Here is an 18,184-nt window from a genome sequence, read left to right as displayed (position 1 = left end):
GCCTACATAATATTACAACATCCGGGGGCCTCATTGCAACATCACCAAGAAAAGGGGGTTCCCTTTTGAATACCAGTACAAGAATATATTTCATTAACGTAAACTTAATCAGCGATCATTCCTCATATCAGAATCGCCGCATCGTATAGATGAATATATGCAACTATCATCCCTCATATATGCATAAGTACTTAAATTATCTAGGTACACAATTGGTGATGATGGAAATTTGTGTTTTTAGTACCTAGGCAGGCATCATTTTATTTCCGAATTATTCTTAAGTTACTAGCTTTCTTGAATATAGAATACGCTCATGATGATAGGAATTCAAAAGGACTTGACTCTGGAGGTTCCAATTAAAGGTTGAGAGGTGGTACGGCGTGTAAATTGAAATACACTGGCACCGTGTGGAATTCTTTCTAGGGGGTACGCCACCTGAGTCATAATGGTTATCCACTATAGTATAGTGAACAGATCACCATGAGGTCCAAGTTTTAGCCTAAACTAATACGGTATACATCCATAACTACGCACTGTGGAAAGGATCTGGTTGATAAAATAGCACCTACAAATATTCAGGGCTGACACTCTTGCTTTTCTAGATATTCTAGAACGGAAGCTGCTATAATACGTAGCTCTCGAACCTGGAGCGAGTCTTTTCCGATATCCCCTTGATCTGCTTTTGAACTAACAGCAGCTTTATTTGGAGATTGTGAGGTCGTGAAGCTGCAAGTACATATCGACCTCTTCGCACAGTTCTCGCAAGGTTCTCCAGGACCTCTCGAGACACATTTGATGTGAGCATTTCTACATCTCTCGCAGCTTGTAATAGCTTTGGTCTTCCCTCTCTTACGCTTTACTGGGGTTGACTTGACTGGTCCTTCTGTAGGTGGCGACGAATTGATGAGGCACTCGAACTTACGTTTATGGGGTTGAGAAGTAGGAAGAGGGATACGTTTATTGGTCCCCATTGCATACGATTTTCATTCGTCGGATAATCGAAGGATCAGTTGGTATTTTTGTTGTGGATGCAGAATGTTACCATTCAATCGAGTAGAAAATAGTTGACGGAACCTTTGCTACTGTGGAAATGATTTGTAAGTTGAGATGAAGTCTACATGTCCCATGAGTATATTAACTACTTTGACGATAGAAAATATAAAGCTTCTATCAGCTGTTGGTATATCAAATGCTACAAAGGGGTCTTGTAAGCTATGTGTGAACGATATTCTTTGAGAAGCAGCATTTCAATGCAAATACATCTCCCCTTCAAAGGACGATAACCACTGCGTTTCCAAACAGCCCCAAGGTTGTTGTATGATATGGCTTCACTAAACCTTCAGTTTTGTGCTTGCGTTATCTCTATTATACATAGGTACCTAAGTAGTTAATTTCACAACGTCTGTGATACGTTGCCATTTCCCCTCCCATGAAGCTTAGCTAACCAGGATGTCGACATGAATCGCCGGATTTTCTTACCTCTAAACATGAACAGGATGAGCGCCAGGTTGTTCGCTAGGAATACCGATCCGAAAACTCCTGCAATAATAACTCCATACCCCTTTTCTAGTACCCAGTCAAGGACGCCAAAGCCAAGTCCGAAACTCACAGCTTGTTTTCCGACGTTTATAGCGATAAGCATCTCGGATGTGTTGCTATTATATGAATCGACTGCGTATGCCAGCGTGAAGCAGTAGTAGAAATAGCCGCCGAAAGATGCTAAACCAGATCCGAAGAAATATCCTATCCAGTGCAAGTTGAACTGAGCTGTAAGACCATAGACCACTAACCCAGATGGACCTAGGATCATGGCTGGCAACATAACACCTAATCTCATTTCTGCTTCCCGGATGCCGTTATTGCGTCTCGTTAGATAAGCTGCAAGTCGGTCTGAAGAAGAAGTGAAGGGTAGTGCTAGAAGGAATCCCAAGAGAGACCCGAGTGACTGTACACCGGAACTAGACTAAAGAAAATGTGAGTTGAATTGCTCAATGGCACATCCCACTGGGATAGATAGTTACCTCAGGCCAATTATATGGGGGTCCCGTGATCTTAATCGGGAAGACAAAGTTGAATGCCAGCGCGCCTAGTCCTATGATAGTTCCAAAGGAGGTGACCACCCACAAGACTTGCGGCACCAAGAAATATGTAAAGGACCGCCACATCAGTGTAAAGATATTTATCTCAGGATCAACGTATCCCCATGGTTGAAGTGTTTCTAGAAATGATTTGCGCTCTGGTGTACTCGGTATTTGCTCTACGGTAACATCGTCGGGCTTTTCAGAGCCACTAGATTTTACCTCATCTGAACGTCCAGGAGAAATATCTTGATTTCGATGTGCTTCTCGATCGTAGGAAGTCTCTTCAACGAACAGAAAAGCAAGAATGAATAGGGCTATCGAGAAGGCGAGTGCGACGTAGAAGAAAAGCCTCCATGAATATTTCGTTGGTAACATGTACGCGGCTGGAATCGTCGCTACCGCCGCAAAACACATGCCAACTAATTCAATTAGTGTCTTTCACGCCACAAGGATCCAGAACCTGAATGGCATACATGTATAATAGCCGATGTGTTTCCCGCGCTCATGTAAGAAGAATATGTCATTGACCAGCTGCACGGGGAGGGCCTCGCATATTCCAGCACCAAAGGAAGAGATGACTCGCCATGCCATCAATTCGGCGAAGTTGTTAGCTCTTGAGGATCCAGCAAGGCCAGCAATAAACTTCATCTATAGTTAGTAATCGGAAATTCGTGGAAGCGGGGGATTGAACTGACTGCTAACATGGACCCTAGCATGACGGGTCGTCTCCCAAATTTCAAATAGAGAGGAACCAACAGAAGGGAACTGAATCCATAGGCGAGATTTGGGTACGATATGAGTGTTGACGCATCTGCTGGAGAAACATTGAACAACTCCGACCAGAACGTCAAATAGGGGCCTGGGCCTAAGAGCGCTGAATTCCCCAGGAAGGAATATCCACACATAATCACCAGAATCGTGATCTTCTTAGCCTTCGACCACTATTTTGAGTTAATGTCTGCTTCTGTATGTACTTCGTTCAAACTCAATTCGCATGTTAGGGGGCGTACTTGTAGGGGGTCGTTCGGGTCCTCCGCCGGAACGGGGAAAAGCGCCTGGCCATAATAGGCGTCATCCCCCTCTGTAAAAGTAAGTATGTTTCAGTAGATTGAAATTATCAACTATCACTCACCGACAGCTTGAACGTTAACGGTCCCTGGAATATCTTCTTCGTGTGCATGACTGCGCACCAAATGCTGCTTACGCGCCATGTCGGTAGCGAACCTGAGTAGCTGAGTATCTACTAGGTATCTAAAGACGGAACATCACATTGATGGCAAAGTAGAAGAACATCGCCAGAGAGAAATATCGGAAGATGTTTATTATGAATGTTTATCTCCATGCAGATTTATATCGAGGTCTCAACTGCCATTCGGCATATCTCTTCATAATACATCTCGGCTGACAGCTCCAATCAGTGTGGGCTTGATATCAACGCCAAGCCGACTGTTATGCTCGTGCCGAGATAGATTTCTATAGAGTACCTACTGGAGAGAACTCGCTTATTTTCCCGTCAAGTTCTGTCCTGCTTAGTAGGTAGTGCCGCGTTACATTTACCCCGCGGCTTCTTCCCGATGTTGATGATACTTGGCATACGCAGCCAATAATTGATGGTTATCCTCCTAGGATACCATGATTCATTTATATATCCGCGCAGGGACATTATCCGGTCTAGAGCTGGATGCGCCTAATCTAAACTAAGGATCAATTGAGTATTCAACTCAAGATTGGGGAAAGTACTTGTTCCAATCTTGCGTAGTAGGAATTTACAACTTGGCTATCGTATCTGCCTACTACTAGGTAGGAAACCGTAGAAAGTAATGAATGGGGCCTCCAAACTAAGCAGTCGGCTACATGTACGAAAGGAGCCCATGCCTCTTGGGGTTGAATCTTGATCAAGAGTCGGACATCTGCAACATCCCTACCTAGTTTCAGAGAATCTGGAGAGCTTTTATATCTTTATCATATTGACTCTATTCTGTCACCGGAGCCGAGTATTCTCAGTATTCCGGACCAGGACACTGGTTCTAGACTGGTCTATGATTAGTATCTGGTACGCTGACAGCTCTGGTAGCAAGTCCATTGAATGCAGCTGGTATCTAGATGGTCATTGAATAAAATACTGGCTGCATCTTAATTTGATACCTCTACATGAATTTCTATTGTTCCATTCTATCTTAACCAAGTTCTGTGTTTATCACCACTCCAGAACTCAGGGGTTCAGGGGTATTTATTAGGTAATCCGTATCAAGAAGGGTTGATGACTAAGCCAATTTAGATCCCGCAAATTTTCAATCGAGTACAAGATAAATGAAGCGAAACATCAATGATTTAGGTTTATGTGGATACAAGTTCAATCATACGAATAACTACTTGATCGGATTAGGTCAATTTTTGAATGCGTTGTCGTTGAGGTGCTCAATCGCGAGTACACGGGTTGAGATGAATCAAAGTGAGGCGGCAGTGAGGCGACGCTGACTAATTATAGGGGACACTCTATTGGACTTCTTTATTATAGTTATCTGAAATACCTATTGGTTGAAAGCGTGCCTAGGCATGAAGTAATTGGCATTTTGAATCACATGTTAAGTACTGTAAATTTAATCATGTATGATTTGGCGTTGAGAGGGCGGTTTGAGTCGGTGTGGAAACTATAGAATGTCGGATATTCAAGAAGCATTAGGTAAGTTTCAGGAGTCATCAGTTGACCCGAAGCCAGCTTCGATTGCTGTTTGGTCGATGCTTTAGCGCGACAGAAAACACATGGCCCGTGAAAGAATGGCAAAATGGGTATTGAAACTCCACCCACGATCATAGTGGAGATGTTGATTTGATTGGGTTATCGTGGCCTCATCTTACATGCTGTTTTTGAAAGATCGCTGGTTCGAGATCATTGTACATTGGACCCATCAGGCTTCGCCAGGTTGTCGTTCTGGATAGGTCATAGTATGAAACTACTCGGACTGTGATGTTCAATTGGCTCCAAGTGCTGATAGAGGCCTCTAGTGGGCCATGTTCACGCGGTGCCACATCATCCCCATACTGGGTCCCCGTATTTCCAGTTGAGGAGTATATCTTATCTCTCTTCTCTCCTTTCATATCCATCTCCCTTCGTACAGTCATGACGCTTCATTCTTCGAGAGAGTGTGGCGACCCCTGTGTGATAAACTAAATCGCCATATTTCAACGCTTAGTCACACCGCCCCTTAGGGGCTAATCTCGCTAAACCTCCCTTAAAGACTTCAACCTCCCCGGATCATCGCCAAAGACACAAACTCATCCGTCAGTCTTACACGATGTCGCAAGTATCTACCGATTCGACTCTTGTCGCAGATGTCGAGGAGTCGATTGAAGTTGTTGCGGTAGCTGTTGGGAAGGTGGCCCGTGAGGAGAATGATTCCCACAGTGTCACAATCGTGATTTCTGACCTTCCTAAGAAGCGATTGCGGGATGAGTGCAAGTATCGCGGATGGTCGAAATTGAAAGGTATGCGACCCTACTCTGACGACCTACCAACCGATTCTAACATGATAAAAGGCTCGCCTCCAATACACGTCACAACAGCCGAGACCTTGCAAGAGACCATAGACAGTATCAAGCCCACTTCAAAGCGCACTGTCCTAAACTTGCTTAGCAGCAGCGAGGTTGAAGAGATATCCTTCAACGTTCCATCGCACTTTGACAAGCTCAAGGTCCTTCGGTGCGCATCCAAGCGCGACAAAGGGAAATTGCTGATCGATGGCTCTTCCACATATCACCACATCCGCCTGGATAAATGGGAAGCGCACCGCCACAAGTACCATACCCTCATCTTGGGCTACCAGAGAGGAGTTCGCATCAAGTTAGCCAGCATTGCTCCCAACACCCCATGGTCGCGGATCGTACGAAATCACGACGACTATTCTTCAACTGAAGTAGATGAGATACTTCAACTCTTTGAAAAGTTGGCAGGTACCAACGGCCAATGGGCTGAAATCAAAGGCACAGTGGCGGCGATACTAAGCCTCGTCATTGGAACGTATAAGTCTGTGATGGGAATGAAGGCAGGTGAAGGTGGAATTGACGTGAGGTACGCGTTCGGCATTACAGCAGCTGAGCTTGGCGTGGTCAGCACTAAACTGGCGCCTATCGCTACTGCAGCCGGCCCCGCTGTTGCCCTAGGGGTTGTGGCGGCTGCAGCAGTCTATTTTATCCCCTGGGATATGCTTTTCGACTACCTAAAGTCCGGCCTGTCTTGGATCTGGGATAAGATCTGCAAACTCTGGGAGAAATTCAAGTGCTGGGTCCAGAGCCTTTTCACTGGCGCATCGGAGACCCCTCAAGATTCGATGCCCAGGGCCATGACTTTCTCACGATGATGTTGTATATATGACTCTATACCTGATGCCCGAATGAGGTGTCGCTGATTTTGAACATTACGAAGATTGGAAGGCGTTAACTAAGGGAAATGGTTGGGACCGGTTTATATCTATCAAGCTTGATATTTCATGCTTTCAAATACCTACATACATACATGGTTTTTCTTTTATATAATTAAATAGAAAGCCAAAGAAGATACCAACAGGATTTATTTCAATACAATTCGAGAGAACATAAATTGTTTTTCTTATCATTCGCAAACACGAACCCCTATTCTTATCAATGATGCGCTGTTGATGACCCCATAGACCCTGTAGTTTAGGTAATATCTGGGGCTTTTAAAGTTCTTACAGGTACCTTTGCGGGATCGCGGCAGCTAGCTGTCAGGTCCTTAGTGGAGGCAGCTGCTAACGTTACAAGGACCCATAGGTGACGAAATGGATGAAAGAGTGACCCGCGCTAGGCGGGGTAATTAAGCCCTGGAGATCGACTTTACGGCGTGGAAGTTCGCTAACTACCCGCTTTTAAGGCTTCAATCTTCTCCAAACAACACCAATACCACTAATCTTATTTTTCTGGTTCAGCATTTCCATTACACTTATTCATCCAATATACCAATGCCGCTTTAGAATATGCGAAAATGCACCCATATCGAATGAGACCACCCTTCGGATTGATTCCAATTGTGTTTCCAAGTCCCGCTACAACCCACCGTTCAAACGCCTAACCATGTTGTCCGTCCATGTAGCGCGCATTCCAGCACGCATTCCAGTACTCATCTACAAAATATTATGTCATTATTTCAAGGTTCTTTATTGACAGCGACTAAATACTAGTAACCCAAGATGCCTAGGTAGATGCCTAGGTACATATTTATATATTGATATACGACCTTCAGTTATAACCTAGATTTTCCTGCTCCTAGATGCGGCATCTAGGATTGCTTCCTCTAGACTCGGAATTTCTCAAGAGGCAACATGAAAATAACCTCAACCCTAACCCTAACCACAAATCTTCAATCTAATAACCAATGATTAACATCGTCCAGTTTCAACTCTTTTGAGGCACAATTCAACAGATCAAACACCTCCTCTACCATAACTTCGTGATCGTATTCTTCTAGCTCGGCACGCTTTTGGCACTGCTCTAGGAAAGCAACAATATCACCAAAGACATAGCACCAAAATTGGCCCCCAAGGCCACGTAGCACCGTAACCGCCAATCCCAAAACCAGCCGCAATTTCATATTTCTCCTGACATGCGTTTTTCTGCTACCCCACTACAGCCGAAAGATCCAGATGGTGGTCTTGTTTATATCCGGAGTTTTTGAGTAGCGCCGTTCGTTTCATCTAATAGTACTGAATTTCGGAGTAAGGGTGTAAGTGCACCTATACCAGATTATTTCAGCAAAAGATCTAGAATACTTCATTCTGCCTCCGCTTTTTGATATGCATCCTATTATCATCTTCAGGGGACTGTGTTTAAAAACAACATCGTCGCGCGCCTGAATGAGGGTTATTTATGAAAATTGATTCCCTTCGTTTATATTCAATGAGATAATCGCCTTGTACCTGGATCGATATTAATAACCGAGTTATTCGCAATGGCGAGACCATTTGAGAGAGCAAAAGTCACGAAGGCGGTGGTGGAAATAGGGGGCGGGGTTCCAAAAACCGATTAGTCATCAATTCAGCCCCCCACCCAGATATGTTTCTTATACCTACCTAAGTAGGAACTTGTAGTATGGGATGGCTAGGTGTCGATGGGATTAGCGAGGTGAAGGTTTAGGGAGTTACGGCTTGTGCGACTGCATAGATGGTTATGGTGAGGTTTATGTCTTGGATGGAGACGTGGGATTGCATGCTTAGAAGGGAGTAAGGGGGGAGTAGATTCTTGCGGTTAGGGTTGATAGAATCGTAGCTACGTCGAGGAGATAGGTACGTTAAGTAGATTTGGTGTGCTGGCGAAAATACCAAGTGCGATTGCATCGGTCACTATACCGTTCCGTGATTATCGTGAGTATAGGTTTATAGTTTAACGATAGAGGACATAACGAACGATATATACCTACCTAGATTATTACCGATCAATCGGAGATATTTGGATTTCTATGAGGCACTAGGAGAGGAAGTTCAGTAGGGAGTGCGTGGATGTTGTATACTACCTAGATAAGTAGATTCTAGGTAGCGGCAGCGACATTCGAGATGGAATAAGAAAAAAACCTCTTCAAGGCCCAGCTCAGGTATTGTTGATCGGCTCCTGACTGCTGCGCCCCCGCTATCGGGTATTTCTTTGCCACTCCATTTCAGGCCCCTCTGATTGCATTGGGCGATTGTCTGTTTTGTATAATTTCTTTCTATTTTTTTCTAGATCATTTTCTTTCATTTTTTTCTTTTTGCAGTCGTCGGGAATCAAACCCTGGACAGCCCCATTTCAAGGGGGGTCTTTAGAGGGGGTAAGATGTGGTGTCTGAGGCACATAACCAACTAGACCATTGCCAGCAAGGCTGTTGATCTAATGCCGCCGATGGAAATTTATGACTTTATTTTGCTATTAAGCCTTGGTTTGAAGGTGGTACATTATTAGCTGCGGACGAGACGCGTCACGCGTCTTCGCGGGTGAACTGGGCGCTCATAGGTTTGCGAATGCATCTACATAAGTAAATAACTGTTATTTTCAAAAACCCGCTTACGTCTATACATCATAGGTAAGTCGGTCCACCGTTACGCGAGCATACCAAGCGCGGTCCACCATTTTCCCATACAAAATCGCCAAAACACGACATTTATCATTAATGTAATAAAATAGCTAAAAACTTGAAGTCTTTTGATTTGAAGTCTAGACTATCGTGATAGTATGAAATAAATTTTCTGGATTCTGAAAGCTTTTTTTGAATAAGAAAGAAATTGAAAACTTTATACTAACAAATTTTAGTGACGAATACTAGCAAATCTGTTAAGGGCTATAACTCCTCTTCTCCCATACCTATGACTATTATCTTAATACCTCATTATTGACAAAGTTAAGATATTTCATTTAATATATGTTTCAAGGTGTCAAGTAATTTATTAAATTCTTTATAGTGAAAAGTAATATTCCATCTTTGGTTTTATATGGGACTAAATATCTTCGAAAACTTAATCCTTTCAGAAATAATTCAAAAAAATAATTAAGTTTAAGCCAATTTTTTATAGAATACCTTTAAAGGTATATAATAGATTAGAGTTAGTTTGGAGCTTATAGTTATTATATTTGTAAAGCTATTAATTTTTATAACTGCGATGGTTTTTTGTATGCGTTTTGCATATAAAGCTTTAAACTTAAAGTTCATTAATTTTTTATTAATTTAAAAAAGAGTGTAAGCTTTCAGTAATTTTATCTTAAACTATACTAGCCTCATAGATTTCAAATAACGTGACGGAATATTTTTAGCTATTTTATTGAATTAATTATAAATATCGTGTTTTGGCGATTTTATATGGGAAAGTGGGTGGTCCGCGCTTGGTATGCTCGCGTAACGGTGAACCGACTTACCTACTTTTGGAGATTTGCAATGCTAAACATCTCGACCAACCCTAGTGGCACATAACAGCAGACACAGACAAGAGGTATATATAAAATAAATGGTTTTATGAGACGACGAGTACCTATGTTAGCGGGTATATGCATATGCCAATGGAGTGGATGAGTTGATCTTGTGATGTCAATATCCCCAATATGATTTCTTGTTCCTTACTTGTGCAGCCTTGCAGCCTGGACGGTGGCTATATCTCCGTTTCTTGGACAAAGCAAGGTCCCATCAGTAGTCATGGTGCATAGCCATGTTTCATTACTCGTAACCCAGTCCTCAGGAAGGAAGTAATACTTCTCCAACCCAGTGACTCCCGAACCATAATTCTGCGAGACCGGAAGTACAGGTAGACCAGGGACTGGTATGCGCCAAGTGCAAATCCACCTGCCAGTGTCGAGGAAAGCAAGCCTTCTTCCTGGTAGGAATGCGAGTGGCTCGCGTATTCGGGCGGAAACCTCCTCTGGCAAAAGGGTATAAGGAAAAAGTAAAGGATCTTGGCTTGGTTCTTCTTCTAGGGGACGCTGCATGTCATCTGTGTCAAAGAGTAGATATTGGCTCTCTAGAAGGCCCGCAGAAGTCTTTGACCATATTTCAAGAAGGATATACGGGAAGCCGGCGCAAGATATCAACCTGCCCAGAATTTCACGATCCATCTTAAAACCGTCTATACGCTCTTGTAGAGATGGGGCTGGGGTCGTCGAGGATCTTGTAATCCTTGGTGGTGAATAATTGCGCACCTCGCGTTCTCGCAGGTCAACCCAGCTGAAGACATGCATTTTAGTATTTCCAAATCCCAACAGGGTATCTGCGACTGTTGGGTGGTTTGTCCACTTCACATTTAACATCGGCGATTCGAGCCGAGATTCCATCAATGATCGAGATTCCAGATCTAATAAGAAAAGAACCGCCGATGTACATATGAGCAGCTTTTGGCCGGTAGGGTGGAATATGAGCTGGTTAATATGTCCCTGTTCTTGTGAGATAACAATAGTGGTGTGAGCTTCCACCTGCCAGGAACTCGGAGATTCAGAGGAGCGAGTTATTCTTTTTACCGCGAGACTTCCACCGAACCAAACAAGCGCAAGCAGACGTCCATCCTCCGTCCAAGCTATTTGTCCGATAGGCGTTGAGTTTTTCGGTCTCTCTAACTCGGAAATTTTGCCTCGCCCTGTTTCGCATAGAAAAGCGACGCCATTATCTGTCCCATAACAATACAGCGGGCCGACTGACTGGCCAGATAAGGCGTTAATGTTGTCTAGTTCGGGTACGCGACGTTCAGAGTCAAGAGACAATTTAGCGACACTTTCGATCTCGGTACGAGAGTCACTGGTACTGCTATGATCGGAGCAATCGGCGAGATGAACCAAAGTATCAGGTTCCCATATGTTACCATACGACCCTCGGATGTCATACAGTCTTTTGGAGTCGGCACTAAAGCAGATATTGAAAACAGAATTCTGTGATGCCAGCTGGTACAATACTGATAAGTCTGCAGTCGAGTAAACTTTGACTATGCCAAGTGTCGATCCAGCAGCTATAAGAGAGCCGTCTGCATTAACAGTGATGGTTTTTGCACCAATGTGGGCAGTCGCGCTGGCCTCCTCTTCATAGGGATCCCAAATGAACAGGAGTCCCACCTGAGTGAGGCCAATAACTTCGCCAGAGTGCGGATGCCACGTCACCTGGAATACTTCGCCACGTGCATTCAGGGGCCTCATACACTGCCCGATCAACATAGACGGTTCCAGCTCCCAGACTGTCGCAGGATGGTTACGGTACCCAAATGCGATCTGATTCCCATCGGGGCTGATAGCGGCGGTAACAGGGAAGTTAAGTATAGAACCGTCGAGTTTTTGCTCGTCAATTTGCACCTGTAGCTCCCACTGCTCTACACCGTCATCCTCAAAAGAAACCGTTCTGATAGATCTATCTTCGAAACACACTATAACGACCTGGCTTTTCTCGTCAAATATGATGCTCAGTGGCCGTATATGCTTTGATGGGTTTTTAATGGTTTTAAGACACTTTCCTGTTGCCACATTCCATAGTCTCGTCGTTATGTAACCACAGCTGATAAGAAGATCGCCAAGCTTATTGCTTTGAATGCTCGAAACGCGCTCGGGGTGGGTTATTCGACGTTGTTCTTCGAATGTAGCTGCATTGTAGATGATGATATGACTTATATTTCGAATTACGGCGAGAAGTGCAATTCTATTACCAGCGGTGATCACTGAGGAAGCCATGGCACCTGGAGCTAAAGTAAAACGGGCGAGGCAATCATCCCAGCCAGTTTGTGTAGTTCCGGAAATGAGAAGTGACCGGCTTTCTTTGCGACCAAATTCTTGATATATCATAGAGTCTTTGGGGCAGAACGGGGGTATGAGCTTGTAAACTGAATCAGGGTGCTGTCTTAAATTATTACCAAATTTCCCAACGATCTTGACGAAGTCTGTAGCCCAGCCTTCAATTATCGCGGCAGTCCGACGATGGGTAGAAGAGTATCCATCTCCCATGCCTTTCAATTTGGAGGCGACTTCTACCAAGTGGCGAGAAGCAGTCACCAAAGATCTAAGCTCTTTTGCTTTGGCGGCAGCATGAATCCAAGTGAGCACGTGTGGACTCTTAAGGAATTTAAGGATGATCTTCAATATTTTGGAGTCAGTGATAGATCCCGAGACAAGATGGTGGGACCATGAAGTCACGGCATATCCCAGGAGCGCAGGAGGTCGGCCGCGGTTAATCTGGCTTCGTAGATTCGTATCTGTCAGCCGCGTTATACACCCCCTAAATATCATGTCGTTGGTGACACGAGTATCAATGACTAGCGATCCCTGACCTTTGTCTTCGCGTACCAAATACTCTCGAGCCGTTTCATGGGCTAAAGCGACCTTGTTCTCTTGATCGACGGCAATAAACCCACCACAAAGATCTCTTATCGTCCTATGAATTTCAAGAACGCCATCACCCTCCAAGGCATCACCAAGCTCATCAACACTCAATAACCGTCGAGCACAAGTGGCCCACCCCAGGATATTAAAACCGAGATTTCGATTGTTGACATTTGGCTGAGACTGAACAGATACGGCCATCCGGTCATATAGAGCTTCCATTCCAGAGGGAAGTTCTTCCAAGGCTTTCTCGACATCTAGTCTCGTGTAACAGGTGTTCATTGTTTGGACGGCCAAGTGTAACCATAGAAAATTACCGTTGGCACGACTGAGCAGTCCATTACATGTATCCTCTATATATGTCGCGTCGCCTGCTAGGCCCATTTCGTAATTGATGTAAGTTCGAAAATCAACGGGGTTCCCTTCAGTCTGTATGGTGTCTGCTTGTACTTGCTTAGAAAGTTTCTGGAACGCTAATGAGATCTCATGAGTCTTGCGGCCCACGATTAAGACACGGAGGGGAATGGTAGTCTGGTCAAGCTCTGATAAAAGTCGAATTAACGCTGCCGGTAGATCTGCCTCGTCCACGCCATCAATAATCCAGTAAAGAGGGTATTTACAATCCAAGTTGAACAGTGTCCGCTTGAACAGCCACTGCCAGATAGTTCGATATTCTGCCGTTTTCAGATCCGTAGTAGCAGCCTCAAGCTGACGAAGTTTATCTCCATATTCTGGTGTTGAGTTTGCGAGTTGACATGCTAGGGACCGTAGCAACATGCTCATCCCTCGCTTTTCTTCGGACATGAATCGAATGAAAAAATATTGACAAGGTAGGCCAAGCTGAGCAAGGTGGTTGATGATGAAGGAAGATAAAATGGACTTTCCAGTCGCAGCATTGCCGTTAATCCACAACACTCGGGGCTTATGAGATGTATCTTCCAACCACACATTGAATGTATCATTGCGTTCAATCCACGAACAGGTACCTGGAGTCCATCGGTCGCGGAAGAAATTATAATCTGCATCAGGGGATTCGGAGATGGAAAGATATTCCTCGAAACTAACAACAGGTGCGGCGTCTGTCTTAGGTTGATCTGGATATGTTAGATACACTATAAGGGAATTCTTTTGCGCATCGGAATGTCTACCTGATAATAACCTGGCATCTGGAGGAATGGGTCGAAGCGAATCGATTAACTTATGATTCGTCTTGTCTTTCGCCATCAATGTCCTGAGCATGTTCCTCACAGCGATGTAAGACGGGTCATCCGGGCTTGCATATTTACAAACTCCATGATGGTCCGCGTCGAGAGGTTTGGAAATCTCCTCAGGATAACCTAAAACGGATGAATCTTTCTCTAGAACCATCTGAAAATCACCAGTTAGATACTCATCCTATCATTATAATAGGCTAGTGTTCATACTATCTGGGTCTTCTTGAACATGGTAGTAGGACGGGTCTCGTAAAACGACACAATCTGCAACTTCGGAGCTGCATGTCGGAACTGCTCGTTGAGTTTCTGTAGAGTTTGCGAACCAACTGCAAGTTCAGCAATAAATTGCATGGGACTAGCAACGAAGGATACCTGCAAGATGCGATTTAGGGTATCGGCTAGGTTGGTACCGCGATGCGGTGTTGAAAGAAAGACGACGGACGAGACAGCCTTGATAATGGACTCATAGGCCGGGTCATTTTGTCCTTGCACATACGCCTAAAGCAACATGAATTTATGTCAACTAAATGAACAATATACGGGCACTCTACTTGAGTCGCACCTCTTTTACGATAAGCCCACCCATAGAATGTACCACGAATATAATAGGCCGCTAAGTTCAGTCAATATGGCCCAAAAATAAGTTTGTTGCACGTCCAGGCCTACCTCTCCCATGCCTAAATCTTCTAGGTCTGGTCCGGATTCATCTTGGGCATGCTTCAGGTCAAACAAAAGATCTTTGGCAAAGTCAAGAATGGACAATTTATTCTTGCCGCTACCTGGACGGAAGTTCGCATTGTATCCAAAAGTCAGGATTCGCGCATCACGAATGTCTGGCTCCAGTGGCAAGAATTTCAAAGGCCAAAAGAAGTCCAGATTACGTTCGTAGGACCATGTCATGCGACTACTCCCACCCAGTCCATGAACGAAGATTATGTCCGCTCGACGTTGCCCAGCAGGTCGATAGACAACTTTAAGCCCAAGCGGATCCTTAATAGACGCTCCAAATCCGCGATATGTCGTCGAGGTTTCTAAGGAGGGAGTAATGTCGCTTTCTATGGATTTCGTATGGATAGCACCAAGGCTGCCGCTCGGTAATCGATCTTGAAGTTGAGCATTGACGGTGGTAGATGTGCGTAGCGGCTTTAGCTTTACGCGGGTCGCGTCATCTTGGCTTTCACGGACGTCCGGGGGGTCATCTTGACTATTATCGGCCTTCTTCTTTCGGAGAGAAAATGGTTTCTTGAACTTCATAAGCATCTAGTAGGTAGGTATCTTAAATATACCGAAGACTAGCAGAAAATTGAGAAGTATCGTCCATCAGGCTGGCAGAAGATACAAAGACGAAACCGCGCTCTAAAGAAGAAGCTCAAGGGAACGCTCAGGGTACCCTTGGATGGGGGGCATTTCCACTCAAAATATGGCTGACAAGTGGCCCCCAACCAGCCTCGCCATAGACGCCAGAGCCTATCCAAAGGGCGTGCTTCAGCCACCCGCCCGATGTCACTACAAAATACAAAAAAAAAAAAAAAAAAAAAAAAAATCGAACCAACACAACAGTCTTCACCATTTTGCAAGGAAAGCTTTGCCTTTCTAAATATCTTAAAGGATATGGATATTTACTGTAATATACCCAATAAAAGAGATGTAGGTATCGCGGAAGCTCTTAACCGCCCCTGTATCAAGATAGGTACACATCGCAATGGACGTTTCCCAATGGACGTTTCCCAATGGACGAAGTTGCTAGTAGAAGCAGGTGCACCTTCTACTGTTCCCATTGGTACCTGATATACATAAGTTAAAAGCCGCTTGGTATGATATACACTGCAGAAGGTGTCTGTCTACCTTACATATAACAGTCGCATTTACCTACCTGCCTCGTATGCTGCGCCGCCCTCGAAATGCATATGACACGTTAACCACTGAGGCCTCGCTTTGTTCACAGCCTTCTCATCATCCGCTTCGCTTGCATACGCTATTTCACTATCATCTATCTACGGCTCTATCCGAACCGCCACTTAAAGCTATAAAATGGCAATGGTTGTTTCAGAATCAACATCTATCTCCACCTCGACAGATCACGATCAGCCGTTAACAGTAGCGCCTGGCTCAAGGTGTCTAGTCTGTTTGAACCTCAGCCAAAATATTGTGGACGAACCCAACCCAGTCTATTACGATGAATATAAGACATCGGTCTGGGGTCCCGGGGGGTTCAGCCTAGTCAACAGAAACCAAAGACATAGAAGCCCTTCACAATGCCAATGCATTGAGAAGTCGAAGTCGTTAGGCTGCAACTTCTGTGGCTTTCTCAGCGGCATCATCGACACATTCATTCCTCATCGAAAGGATACCATAGAAATACATACATAAAGATGTATTACGTATATACCTGAATCCGAGAAACTATCACTGCGATCAGTCATTAGTGGTTAACTACGATGAAATCATTCAAGTATATCGGCTCAATGGTAAGATGATACCTACTTGTGCTCGACGAAGTAGAGGTAGACGCATGACTTACTCTATAAGCTTAGACCCGATATCAAGACAGCCGGGGCCAACGTATAAATATATCCCGACTCGACCATACATCGACGATCCGGATTCAGAAGGATCGTTCAACTATCTCAAAGAGTGTCTGAAGACCTGTATTGAGGCACATGTTCTTTGTCGACAGAACCAAACACTCCCCCCTCGAAGATTGCTTCATATTAAATCGATGAGATCTAGCTCAGTTAACCTGTACGAAACACCTAACGGCTTTCATGAACCCTACGTCGCCCTCAGTTATTGTTGGGGTGAAGATGCCCCTTTCAAATCAGTGCGTACGAATATCCAGTCACTGATGCAAGGGTTTGACTCTACGCTACTGCCAGCCGTTATACAAGATGCAATCTACGTTACTCGGAAGCTTGGGCTCGAATATCTTTGGGTCGATGCACTATGTATCGTACAAGATTCGATAAAAGACTGGGAAGAACAGTCGGCTAAAATGTGTTCCATATACGAGCAAGCGTATCTCACCATTGTTGCATCTTCATCTAGCTCTGCAAATACATCCTTCCTTGGTGGCTCTGCAGTGCGACCCAAATTTCGATATCGTCTCGCCAATGACCCAGGCACAGTTCTCACAGCAGCAGCGCTATGTGACAGTGGTCATCATTACGGCATACTCGGACCATTTTACCCGCCCCCAGACCCTATAGCCACGCGCGCCTGGACATTGCAAGAATCTATACTGGCAACTCGAACAGTATCATATACGAAAGACGAACTTCAATGGCGGTGTAAGTCAGTTCGTAGTTGCGAGTGTAAAGAGGACCCCTTTCCTGGCCAGGTACCAATGATCCATACTGGACAGAATCGGTCGGAGATCCTCGAGTCGTGGGATCAAGTTTTGCGTATGTACACAACACGGCGACTTACGTACTCCAAGGATAAACTACCTGCGATATCTGGCGTATGCCAGTTGATAAACCGACTGACTGGATGGAGGTACTTTGCAGGGCTATGGGAAGATCATATCATTCGCCACCTATTATGGGGGAGAAACTGTACCTATTTAGACGATGAATCGACATTGCCATTCCCACCTGCAGATAGGGCGCCAACATTCTCCTGGGCATCCCTAGACAATTCTATCTGGACCCTACAAGATTTCACCAAGGACTATGACCGTGGGTCGCGTTTCAAGGAAGATGCACAACTTGTCAAATCAGAAATTGCGCTATCAAGTGCTGATCCATTCGGCGCCGTCATGCGTAATTCGTCGCTAACATTAAAAGGAAAACTGTATCAAAATTTGGTAACATTCGAAATGAACGAGGGGGGGTTCGGTATTTCTCTCGGTGACAAAGACGCAGCATTCCTTCCAGATGGTCAACTTGAAGCCTTCTCATTCACAGATTCAACTGGTATGGAACAACTATCTATAAGAAGGTCAAGGACAAACCCAAAGGGTAAGACTATAAAGAGAGAGGACAAATGTAGAATATCTATATTTCTATTAGGACATTCTGAATCTCTCCATGCGCCGGGGGTGACATCAGAGCCCAGTCATTTTCATTGCAT

The 18,184-nt window shown here is 44.6% G+C and overlaps 4 protein-coding genes across 4 annotated transcripts; 2 read left to right on the top strand and 2 right to left on the bottom strand.

Moving 5' to 3' along the window:
• Nucleotides 1-1,373: 1,373 nt before the first annotated feature.
• On the bottom strand, nucleotides 1,374-3,292 carry GGS22DRAFT_195078 (MFS general substrate transporter; the record flags this gene model as incomplete). The annotated part of the gene is made up of 6 exons (XM_047965611.1): nucleotides 1,374-1,963; nucleotides 2,022-2,500; nucleotides 2,555-2,723; nucleotides 2,777-3,022; nucleotides 3,092-3,162; nucleotides 3,214-3,292. The coding sequence occupies 6 exons, from the start codon at nucleotides 3,290-3,292 to the stop codon at nucleotides 1,394-1,396; spliced, it is 1,614 nt and encodes a 537-aa protein (XP_047817775.1). The 3' UTR covers nucleotides 1,374-1,393.
• Nucleotides 3,293-5,159: 1,867 nt separating this feature from the next.
• Nucleotides 5,160-6,693, top strand: GGS22DRAFT_166471 (uncharacterized protein). The gene is made up of 2 exons (XM_047961856.1): nucleotides 5,160-5,567; nucleotides 5,619-6,693. The coding sequence occupies exons 1-2, from the start codon at nucleotides 5,378-5,380 to the stop codon at nucleotides 6,437-6,439; spliced, it is 1,011 nt and encodes a 336-aa protein (XP_047817774.1). The 5' UTR covers nucleotides 5,160-5,377; the 3' UTR covers nucleotides 6,440-6,693.
• Nucleotides 6,694-9,802: 3,109 nt separating this feature from the next.
• On the bottom strand, nucleotides 9,803-15,487 carry GGS22DRAFT_166469 (uncharacterized protein). The gene is made up of 6 exons (XM_047961855.1): nucleotides 14,780-15,487; nucleotides 14,676-14,726; nucleotides 14,324-14,611; nucleotides 14,048-14,267; nucleotides 9,975-13,993; nucleotides 9,803-9,872 (listed from the first exon to the last, which is right to left on the bottom strand). The coding sequence occupies exons 1-5, from the start codon at nucleotides 15,371-15,373 to the stop codon at nucleotides 10,173-10,175; spliced, it is 4,974 nt and encodes a 1,657-aa protein (XP_047817773.1). The 5' UTR covers nucleotides 15,374-15,487; the 3' UTR covers nucleotides 9,803-9,872; nucleotides 9,975-10,172.
• A 536-nt stretch (nucleotides 15,488-16,023) lies between these two features.
• Nucleotides 16,024-16,691, top strand: GGS22DRAFT_27919 (uncharacterized protein). Its single transcript, XM_047966684.1, has 2 exons — nucleotides 16,024-16,581; nucleotides 16,648-16,691. Exon 1 carries the CDS (start codon nucleotides 16,145-16,147, stop codon nucleotides 16,481-16,483), a length of 339 nt encoding a protein of 112 aa, XP_047817772.1. The 5' UTR covers nucleotides 16,024-16,144; the 3' UTR covers nucleotides 16,484-16,581; nucleotides 16,648-16,691.
• Nucleotides 16,692-18,184: the final 1,493 nt, after the last annotated feature.

The sequence above is a fragment of the Annulohypoxylon maeteangense genome (assembly GCF_022496945.1).
Source record: "Annulohypoxylon maeteangense strain CBS 123835 unplaced genomic scaffold GGS22scaffold_11, whole genome shotgun sequence".
In the NCBI taxonomy this organism is placed as follows: domain Eukaryota; kingdom Fungi; phylum Ascomycota; class Sordariomycetes; order Xylariales; family Hypoxylaceae; genus Annulohypoxylon; species Annulohypoxylon maeteangense.
The sequence above is the reverse complement of the archived record's forward strand: the minus strand, read 5'-3'. Positions and strand labels throughout refer to the sequence as shown.